Raw genomic sequence first — 12,261 nt, 5'->3', positions numbered from 1 at the left:
TCTTTCTACCATTTTCAAAACACCGCCCAGTCCCTCTCCCAGAAAAGGATTTGAACTAAGGCGTATTCCTGACCTAAACCCTACCTAGGGTGCCCCATCCTTAAATACTCCACTGCCTGGAACTTTATTTCCACCTAGGGCGACTTCCACAAACCCGCCTTCTTACCAAACAAAGACAGTGTAAACAGGGTCTGAGTGTGTACTTTTCGCGAGCGGATTTGCAACGGGGGCGGGCGGAGGATTGCAATGCCGGTGTTGTCTATTGGATGAACCGTACGTAATGCGTACATAGCAGACCTTGCAAAATTGTTTTTTTTTTTTGTCGACAACACGAACGTTGTCAACATACTGTAACTCACTGGCAATCCAAAATGCTTACACACCGGCGACTTCATTGAAAGAGGAGAGGGTTTAAGTTCTGTCGACGTGTCTCCTGCTTCTGCAGTTTAACAAGCACTTCAACAAGCCTGTTTTTTCCCGCTTGGCAAGCCAAGCTGACGTGACATGGGGGCGTGGCAGCATCGACAATTCTATTTTTTGATTCGATAATCGAAATTGAGCATAAATTTCGATCGATTTCGATTAAAAATCGAAAACGTGACACCCCTAGTAATCACAATACCATGAAACCACAATATTTTTATCCAAGGTTATCGTACTGTCAAAATCCTATCCCGGCCCATGCCTACTCTCATTTTGGGTTGTTTGTACAGCCTCTACAATGGCAGTGTTTTTAAAAACATCCCCTTTGAAACACCTTTTCAAAGAGCAACCAAAACATATCAAAAGTTTCTCATGGTTTTCTGTAAACGTTGTCATGTAACCGACCCCATATCATTTCTCAACCCTCACACCTGCTCCAACCTCAGCACCCCACTCCTCATCATAATCTTATTGAAGGTAGCTCCCCAGCCCCCTATTACTTAATCCCTAGAGTCCCCCAAATTGTTAAACACACCCCAGTTGTTGCTTTGTGGATGATAATGTTCTGCCGTTCTGTTGCTGTCGAGGTCTTGTGGGACGTGTGCTCATGACAAAACACTCCCACAACTTGCCCAAGCAGGTCCGCAACGCACTCCTGCGGTGAAGTGCACACACTTGAACCCTTGAAAGTACAAAAACAACATTTACCTTCTCTGATCGACCAATTAAACTTGCATGAACTCTTGTAAGTGTTCTTACGCAGGTCAATCTATCGGCAAATGTGACATTAGCGCTGGTTTTTTGTTTGAGATCTCCTTGGAATGTATTACGCCCTGATAGCGAATCACCCTTGTGCTTCCTGTTCACCTCGGTTGTGTAACTCTGCGGCCATATCAGACTCTCCTGAAGCTTGTTTTTGTTTGTCGAGTTCTTGGACCGATGAACCTTGAATGACGAGTCAGCCGGGCTGCATGTATGTGTGCTCTCCAGCCCAGCGTTGCATAAGCAAAGGTGCTTTTGATACCTTCAGTCGTGTTCAAGCCTTGTGACTCCAGAGCCTTTGCTTCTCTCCTGCGTTTACGGGTTTGTTTTGTTTACATTTCTGGCTCCCCTCCCCCGAGCGCCTCGCTCTCTCGTAAGACACACTCCTCTGAACAAATGATCAGTAGCGTTTACAGTAAATCTTTTGAGGCCCGAGACATGCGACTGCGGCCAAATATAGTAAAACGCCGTCCAACTGCTTCACTGAGCGTGTGTGAATGCATTAGCGTGTTTTATGGGGAATCCACAAGAGTTTTGGGTGAATATATGACCCGTGAAGAAAGAGGAGTGTGTTTGTCACTAGGCTTCAGTGATGCAGATTGAGTCTAATATTCACATTTTCTGCAACACAGCGTCTACTGTAAGTTGTTATTAACCTTTAATAATATAAGAATCACCATATTATACAACATTATAAGGTTATTCTTAAAATAATCAATAATAGAATGCACCGAAATGAGTGAATATTGAGTTAAATAATTCATATTAATATTGTTTGCTGTTTATTGATATTCAGCTTATATAAAGATACTCAAGATGGCTTATTATTAAATAATAATATTAATACATTATAAGTTTATTAATTAACTTATTTCTAGTGATATAATGAAACTGAATTGAATATAACATACATTTTATTTTTTATTTGCTCATAATATCATAGTAAATTACTATGAACAATAATAATTACATAACTGTTATTATTATTAATATTAATATCAATTTTTATAATTTTAGATTACTATTTATGTGTATGTATAACTATGATAAATACACTTAATTTGCTTATTATCAAATAAATAATAAACATTAATTTTATATTACTATATACTCATAATATTATAGTACATTACTATGAACAGTAGTAATGGCATGATTATTATTATTATAATTAATAATTTTTATAATTATAAATTACTATTTCAATTCTTATTTATGTGTGTATATAACCATGTAACAATAAATACAATCGGTTTCAACTTATTATTAAATAATAATAATAGATTATAAATTTAAGTATTCACTTATTGCTAGTGATATAATGAAACTGAATTGAATGCAACAAATTTTTTAATTAGTATATACTCATGATATCATAGTACATTACTATGAATAATTATAATTTTTAGAATTGTAGATTACTATTTAAATTATTTATGTGTATATATGGTTATGTAATGATAAATACACTTAGTTTGCTTATTATTAAATAAATAATAATAATAATATTAATACATTTATTCATTCATTTTCGACGTAGTCCCTTTATTAATCTGAGATCACCACTGCGGTATGAACCTCCAACTTATCCAGCATATGTTTATATACACAGCGGATGGCCTTCCAGCTGCAACCCATCACTGTGAAATCATAATAATACATTATAAGTTCAATTATTTACTAATTTCTAGCGATATAATGATACTGAATTTAATATAACATTCATTTTTATATTATCATAATGTCAAAGTAAATTACTATGAAATTAATAATGACATTATTATTAATATTATTATTATTAATTTTATATTTATAGATTTACTGTTAAACTATTATTTATGAGTGTGTGTATATAGCTATGTAATGAAAAATACACTAAGGTTGCTTATTAAACTAATAAATAAATATTAATAATAGTACATTAAGTTTAACTGTTTACTTATTTCTAGTGATATAATGAAACTGAATTAAATATATCATTAATTTATACATTACTATATACACTCAATAATATCATAATACATTACTATAAACAATAAGAATAACATGATTGTTATTATTATTATTAATTTGTATAATTGTAGATTATTATTTAAAGTTTTATTTATGTGTACACAGTTAAAATCCTTGGGTTAAAAATGCCCCCAACATATAACCCAACTATAGTGTATTATAGCACAATGTAGTGGGTTATTTTGATTAAATGTCTTTTTTTCCATTACTTTTGCGACTACTACTATTAATTATATAAGTATGGCTGTGTAAATAAATAACATGCAGTTTTCAAAAATATAGACAATGCTTTATTTCTAATACATTTTAAGTTCCAGATACTTAAGCATTTTTATCCGTTTAAGATAGATTGGCTATGAAGTGCGCGTTTGCATCATCAATAACTAAGAGTGCTGGTAAACGGATATTAAAAACACGACAAGGAGAGGTAATTTGATAAAAAAATAAAAACATTATTGCGTTACAGCTCAAATAAACATAATATTACAGCTCTTCTGTGTCAGTTAAATTAGTTGACTGTTGAAATTTAAAAATTAAATAAATAACCCCATTAGGCATGGGACGATAACCATGTTCAAGGTATACCGTGGTTTGGTAAAGTCAAGGTTTTAAAACCGTCAATATTTTCTGCTATACCATTCCTAAGGTATCATTACGATTTTTTCTTTTTTTTTTTTGGTCTCACTTTATATTAAGTGGCCTTAACTAATATGTTCTTACACAGGAATTAATAGTTTGTTACAATGTACTTACTGTGTAAATACATGTATTTATTGTGTATGCATGCTTGATTAAATACCTGTATGTAATTACTTCTGTATTTAACTTCTGCAATTACATTTGTAAATACACTGTTGATCACCCCTTACACCTTAAACCTACCCATACCACCAAACCAACTCAAGAGCACCGCAAGTGTTCTCAAATACATTATGAACACAGTAAGTACATTGTATTTATTTTTTGATGCAAGTACATAGTAGTTAAGGACACTTAATATAAAGTGGGACCTTTTTTTTGTTTTGTTTTAAAGACAACAGTATCTTTAGTAGAAAAGATCTCCAAAGGTGTTTTAAATTGTAAACAAAATCTGTTTTTGAAACAAATGAAGACAGCAGAAGTCAATGATTCTTTAGAAATGTTTAGCCCGACATGTTTACTACTGCAAAATATTTAAATGATATAAATAATTCCCAAATTAAAATATATTGTGTTTAAAGGTTTTGTTTTTTTACCCAGACATTTAAAAATAATATATTTTAGAGCAGTAATCTCAATACTGTGATGTCGTGAAACCGTGATATTTATATCCAAGGTTATCAAACCGTCAGAATCTTAAGTTAATAGGTCAAAAATACTATTAAAATCCATGTTGACATCATTAATTTCTTAAAACTAGACACCAAAATGATTAAATCTGATTAAAATGTATCATTAAAATTGATATTTGAAAATTTCATATATATTAAAATTGATACTACCCAGCTTAGTTAAAAAATTATTAAAACATTATATATATATATATATATATATATATATATATATATATATATATATATATATATATATATATATATATATATATATACCATTTTTTGCAATATATATGAGTTTCTGTCGTATATTTGTTAATATTAATACATATTTGTTTCCCGGTGCGTCATATGCTTGCAGAAAACAACAATCGAGTAAGCATTTCAAGCACATGCACACAAACACGGAGTCTTCAGACAGCACACAAAGCTCATGAATGAAGTAGTAGTGAGGATGCGTGCTGATCCTCAGGGAGGCTGGAGGAGGGGTTGAGGGTGTTCAGGGTTCCTCCGTCCGCCATCGCTGCTGTATGTGAGGAATGCTGGGAGCGTCTGCATGCTCGCTCCTGCCTGTGTCTGTCCGTCTGCTGCCTGTCTGCGGCGCAGCGAGGGTTAACGCTGGGCGGATCCGCTCCCGCTGCTGGAAGAGGCCATTGAATGGCTGCCTTCCACGGACGGCAAAAACATTGGTTAAGGGTGAGGGCGGATCTGAGGCTGATCTCAAAACACGGAGCGGAGTGATCAGACTGGATCGGGAGTCTGTGAACTGAGTGTGTAAACATGGTCGGGGCTTGGAGGAAAGAGAAAAACTGGGGTTTTTTTTTATTAGAATTTGGACTTTTTTAAAAAAAATGAACTTAAATATTGTTGGACAGATTATGTAGAATGACACCCTTAACCAGTCACATTGAATTATTTTATGTTACAGTATTCGCAGCAGGTTGAGATCGTTGTTACTATTTGTTTACAAGCAGCTATATAATGATATTTAGAAATGTGAATAGTAAATTTAACATCCAATTCAATACGAATATAATATTCCTGTTAAATTTTAGCTTAAAAGGTGTATGTGTGTGATGTATAAGTTATACAGTATGTTTTAAATTAGGTAATAAATATTATTAACTATAAAAATTATAAATAATTATAATATTAACTAATAGTAAATTAATTAATATTAGATATATATTTTTATAAAAACTAATTATTTCTACTATTTGAAAAAGTAAATAATGCATAGTTATTTCATTTTATACATTTCTTACATAGGTTGTTATATTTAGTCACAATTATTTTAACCCTTGTTCAAAGTTTTTTGTAGGTTGGCTTAAAAAAAAAAACAATGATGGTTTACATAAAATGCTAGTAATTACTACTTTCTTTTTAAAGCCAGCTAGATGCTATTTCAATAATTTTTACTGTTTTCTTTAGTTATTGGATTATTTTTTTCTATATTTAATGTATCAAGTTATTTAATAGTGTTAAATACTGCCTACTAATAGTGTGTAAAATTATTCTTTTAACACCGGAATCAATTGAATTCTGTAACTACTGAAATTATCATACAATCATTCTGTATCTAATTGAATTTTTGTCACATCTTACATTCTATTGTGATTTTAGAATTAAGATTTAAGATGTCTCTGGTCATATTTTATGAAGACGTTACACTAAATATGCAATCTTTTATTTGCAATTTTGCATATAATTGCGTACCAGTTCCTAGAGTGGAAATTTAAGCAAGGCAGGTTTATTTATATAGCACATTTCATACACAATAGTATTTCAAACAATAAAATCATTTAAATAATTCAAAGTGCTTTGCATAAACAGAAATTTAAAAGCAAGTAAAAGAAAATACAAAATATAATTTTTCTCTATTCCTTATTTCTTTTCAAAAACTTAATTTAATTTAGACATTTCTGAAGTAAAGTCATGGTTTTTGAAATCCGAAATTTGTTTTTGTTAGCATAAAGTTGATAAGCAAAGAGGCACACAAAAATGTAGAGAATGCTGAAATGTGTACTTGAGCATTATGTAATTTGAGCATTATGGACATTCATGGTAGAAATGCTAAGAACTATTTTGTGTTGTGTAATTTAAATAAAATAATGTTACAACTAAATATTTACACATTTAGGAAAAATCAGAGTACTATAGTACATTTAATTTTTTTTTTCATTTTTATTTTATTTATTTATTTATTTATTAACATTTACCGGAAGTTGCTGGGACTTTTTGTTTTAGTATGTTGATGTACTTCCGACTAAAACAGAATATTAAGTAGAGGGCTGGGCTTTATATTTACAAAAATAAAGGGGATTACTTTTCAGATTTCGCCTGTTGCAGGGTTTTTTTCGAACATAACCCCTGCGAATAACGAGGGACCATTGTATACTCCGAGAGGACGAAATGACTGGCTGCAATGTACACTATTAGTAATGGTTTGCCATTTGCCTCAAAGATAATGTAATAATAATTACATGTTTTAATCAAAGTTTGATTTAAAAAAAAATTTTGGAATTATTTTTCATTAAAATAATTTATGAAAATAGTTTTTAAAAAATGTAATCATATTAATGATATGACGTAATTCCGTAAACGTCCTACTTTATCCGTCTGATTTAACGGTTGATTTCTTTTGACTGTACCCTGTCGTTTCAAAAAATCTCAAAGGCGAACGCATAAAAAGTGAAAAAGCCTCGTCCGTTTTGCGATGAACGCACATACTTAGTGGAGGTCTGCGACATGAAGCCAGGCAAAAGTATAATTCAGTCTTAACACTAGTAGTACCTGAATACTTTTTTTTTTTTTTTTAAGCTACCCAGGTTCTGCAGGTTACAATGTCCCGAATTTTGGCCTCAGTAGTTCTAGTGTTAGAAACATTCAAAACAATGCACAGTATGGATTTTCTTATTAATTTCAATCATTTTTGTATTCCATGTTTAATTGTATTATTTCGAAATAAACATTCACTAGTAAATAAAGTGCTACTAGGCTGCTCAGTTCAAACTCAGCATTCTTTAAACTGTTGTCTTCCTGTTTATTCCATACGATTCTGCATGCTCTACCCAGAATGCTTCCTGTTTTCCTGCAGAATGCTCATCTCTCCATGTTTCTGGAAGGCGTAGTGTCTTTGTTGTGGTCTAGCGGGCGGCCAGCGTGAGTGTGAGACGAGGACGATGACTTACAGACCGCTAGCATTGGTTTTCTTCTCACACTCGGCCGCGCGCAGGCCTCCACTTCCAGATGGCCAAGCACTCTGAATCACTTCCTTCCTGCCTGATGAAAGGCACACAGCGATGACCTCAGATTGCCTCCGCCTGCAGATTAGCCATGATTTTATCACAGCTGATTTCTTAGACGCGATGTCAGGATTGATACGTGTTGTTAAAATCAAAGTTTACCACACAGTTTGGTCATTTCTGTTCAGATTTTGACATCAGAAATATTGGTTCAACCGCTCGGTTACCAGAATTGTTCAGAATTGTTTCTTTTGTGTTCAGCAAAAAATCTTAAACATGATTTAAATGATTTTTGGATGATCTTAGTTTGACTATTTAGTTCAGTCCAAAAAAAAAAACAAAAAGTTGAGTGTAACTTATTTGCAATTTTGAAAATGTTGTGTTAAAGTGTGCAGGTTTTTGCCTTTAAATATGGGCAAATTTGTATGGATTTCTGAAAAATTGATCAGAGTTTTCTTGGATGAAGCCATTTTTAAAAATCTTTGGGGTTTTTGTTGACATATTAGAGTGAAAGTTTAGAATTTTTGATTATTTTGTGATCCTAAAGACAACAAGTTGGAACAAAAGTAAATGATTTCACGAGTGAATCATTTTCATTTTTGGATTATCTGTACCACAATTTGACTATTTTGTTCAGTTCAAAAGCCAAAAAAAGACGTAAATAGTTGCCTGTATTAATAATCACAAACTTATTAGCCCTTTTGGAAATGTTGTGTTTTTGTCTTTAAACATGAGCCAATTTGTTGGCTTTTCTGAAAAATTAATCAGAAATTTCTTGGATGAAGCCATTTTTAAAACATTATTTTACATTTTTTTATTTGTTGACATAATAGTCAATTTTTTTATTTATTATTATTTTGTGTTCAACGAAAACTTTAAAATAGGTTGGAAATAAAGCAAATGATTTTATGAGTAAATTATTTTCAATTTGGACTTCAGTACTTTAATTTGACAATTTAGTTGTCCAAAAACAACTGGCATTTCTAATGAAACGTGTCATTAATGAAAATGTGTCATTTTTGTAACATTTTTAATAAAGTGAGATTGTTTTGTTATTTAAATGAATTAGACCTGCTAGACATTAGACTCCTAATTAAATATAAGAGTATAATATATATATATATATATATATATATATATATATATATATATATATATATATATATATATATATATATATATAATTTGACAACAAAGCGTAACTGAAATTGTGTTTGCTGATTGTTCTGCACGTTTAAATGAGATTTCAGAAAAATTCATCCTTAATCATTCAAAGTATGTAGTGAAACCAACTCTTCAAACTGCAACTTTGTTTTCATGCAAGAGGTGCTGCATGTTTAAAAGCCTTTAAGTTTCAGTATACCACAGGTACAGACAATAAACTATATTCTGAGACCGAAGGCTTTTGCTGGAGACAATCATCATTCATTCATTGATTCAATTTCTTTTGGCTTGGTCCTTTTACAGTGCTAACCACTGAGCCACAGTGTCGCCTAGCTGAAGACATGTTTTTTACAAATGTAGTAAACCTAGAATGGATTTAGAAACAGATATGCTAATGCTTGAACCTGCAAGTGGACAGAGCACATCATCCTACCCGAGTGTACAACACACAATGAAGAGTGCGGGAGACGTAACTCTAAGACGTATTTACATTGTTCGCCTGTATTATTCTGCCTATTTCATTGACAATCTAACAATATTTCCTTTTTTTTCCTTCAGTTTGTCCTTCTGAATGTGTCCACGGAGCCTGTACGTCCCATAAGGAGTGCTGTCACGAGCAGTGTCTGGGTGGCTGCTCTGTGCCGGGGAACTCCACCAAATGCGTGGCCTGCCGCAACTTCCTGTACGGCGAGGCGTGCGTGGACCGCTGTCCGCCAGGATACTACACCTTTAAGAGCTGGCGCTGCGTGTCCCTTCAGTTCTGCCAGGACCTGCACAACCAGTGTAAGGACAAGAGCGGAGACTGTCACGCATACGTCATCCACAACGGGGCCTGCATCCCAGAATGCCCGTCCGGATACACCACCGTCAACTCCACCTCGTACGTATCAATTTTCTCCTCAACAAAATAAAGAAATGCCATTTTTCATGTGTAACAGAGGCCAGCTAGTGAAGTGCTATACAGGTAACCCTCACTCCTCTGAGATCTAAAGGTGCTCTAGCATAAGATGCTAGAGGTCATGGTCTTTAGCCCTACTTGTCAGAGCAACCGACTCCCATGCAAAGAATTGCCGGTTCGATCTTAGCTCAGACCGGGTTGGGTACAGTAGGACCGGTGGGTTAAATTTAAGGGCTCGTCCGGGATGGGAGTGAGGTTTAGGGGGTTAGTGTAACAGAGGCCAGCTAGCGAGTTTCTATGCAGGTAAACCTCACTCTTCTGAGATCTAAAGGTGCTCTAGCCTCAAGTGCTAGAGGTCATGGTCTTTAGCCTTCTTGTTAGAGCAACCGACTACCATGCAAAGAATTGCCGGTTTGATCCTAACTCAGACCGGGATGGGTACAGTAGGACTGGTGGGTTAGACGTGGGGGCTCGTCCGGAATGGGAGTGAGGTTTAGGGGGTGAGTGTAACGGAGGCCATCTAGCGAAGAGCTGTGCAGATACACCTCACTCCTCTGACCTCACAGGTGCTCTAGTGACAGATGCTAGAGACCATGGTCTTTAGCAGGGGTCACCAACCCTGTTCCTGGAGAGCTACCTTCCTGGAGAATTCAGTCCCAATCCTGATCAAACACACCTGATCCAATTAATAGTACCTAAAGCAGCACTTGATAATTACAAACAGGTGTGTTTGGTCAGGGTTGCAGCTAAAATCTGCAGGAAGGTAGCTCTCCAGGAACAGGGTTGGTGACCCCTGGTCTTTAGCCTCCTTGTTGGAGCGACTCCCATGCAAAGAATCGCCGATTTGATCCCAGCTCAGACCACGTGGGTGTAGTAGGACCGGTGGGTTATATATGCATGAAGTTGCAGTTCCTAATATGTTTTTGGTCATTTGGAATATGAACAATCCACTTGTTGGAGATATATCCAGCTGCAGACCTGCAAACTATTGAGGACACACAATGCAGAACACACAATTTAGGCAGGGGCGGTCCATATATGGTTAACGACCGATCAGTCTTCTTCTATTTTTCTTGTTTAATGACGACTAACTCCTTGGGAGCACTATTGCTACCTAATGTATTTCACAAATATGGCGATCGAGACCGTCTATGCTGTGATTGCCATTCAATAGACCGTGAACAGTTGAGGGATTTCCCATTTTAGTCGTTATTTCTGTATTATATTGTAATGATCATTTTAACATCTGTGCTGATTTGATACTCAATTTATGTAAATACAAATAATAAGTTAAAACACTTATGACCATTATTTTATTAAGCAAATAAATACTATTCAGTCGCTTGAGTAAAATATTAATATAGTGTTATATATTCATTAAATGCAAAAGATTTTATTACATATGCAGATATAAAGCCAGCAAATGAGTATCTGCTATATTGACTCAGATAAATAATGACTGATCATCTATATTGCCTGATAGAAAACTGTTCAGTCTATTATATTGAATGGCGATCCAAAACAACGTTCCCCATTCGCCATAGTATACACTTTTGTCTATTGTGTACACTATTTAGTAACAGCATATATAGAAATACATTGATGACGAAGTCCATAAAGTCATAATAACATTAACATCCGTTGTAACCATATATGGTTTGCCCCTGCCTAGATTGTGTGGCCTGGATAGTGTGTCCTGAAACGTGTGTGGGTCTGCAGGTCTGCAGCTGGATATTATTGGCTAGTTAACTTGACTGGAGGAAGATAGAACTGTTCTGGAAGCATCAGAACGTCATTTAGTCTTTTCGTCAAATTCAAAATGATAATACCCAGCAAACAATTTTGTGTTTAATAGACATCAATAAGACATCTAAATGTAGACAGCTTGGCTAAAAAAAGTCATCGAATATCTAATAGACATCTAGGAATAGCTCAAAACTAGACTAGTCTTCAAATAGACAGATTAGACAGACTTTATATGTGTAGTCATTCATTTCTGTTTATTTGATGACTAGTCTAGTTTTGGCCTATTCTTAGACGTCTATTAGATTTTTTACTGACAGTCCAAATTTGGCCTTGTTTTAACTAAGATGACTATGTTTAGACGTCTATTAGACCTTTATTAGACATCGTTTAAAAACAAAATATGTTTGCTGGGCAATAACTCTCAGAAACCTGTAGATACCCTGATATAAAGGATGAACTCTGTGTCGCCGATATGAAGTAGCATTTCCTGTGGAATGCTGTGATTTGTTTATTACCGTTGATCAAATTAACGAGCCGCTCGTCACGCTCAACTGGAGCAGGAGAATATAAAGCTGCTCTGGAAGTGTCATAACATTGTTTAGCGTTTTTCTGCAAATTGAAAATGAGCAGATGAGAATGGCCGGTGTCAAGTGTTTAGAGCGCTAAAATGCCACCCTGATTATTCCGAGCGACTCAT

The 12,261-nt window shown here is 34.4% G+C and overlaps 1 protein-coding gene across 1 annotated transcript in view; it reads left to right on the top strand.

Annotated features, from left to right (window-relative positions):
- insrb (insulin receptor b) overlaps positions 1-12,261 on the top strand; it is a 125,711-nt gene that overhangs the window by 90,205 nt on the left and 23,245 nt on the right. Inside the window, exon 3 of the mRNA NM_001123229.1 lies at positions 9,479-9,800. Coding sequence (NP_001116701.1) covers positions 9,479-9,800 — 322 coding nt within the window. The remainder of the gene's footprint in view (positions 1-9,478; positions 9,801-12,261) is intronic.

Source organism: Danio rerio, chromosome 22 (genome assembly GCF_049306965.1).
Source record: "Danio rerio strain Tuebingen ecotype United States chromosome 22, GRCz12tu, whole genome shotgun sequence".
Lineage (NCBI taxonomy): Eukaryota > Metazoa > Chordata > Actinopteri > Cypriniformes > Danionidae > Danio > Danio rerio.
The sequence above is the reverse complement of the archived record's forward strand: the minus strand, read 5'-3'. Positions and strand labels throughout refer to the sequence as shown.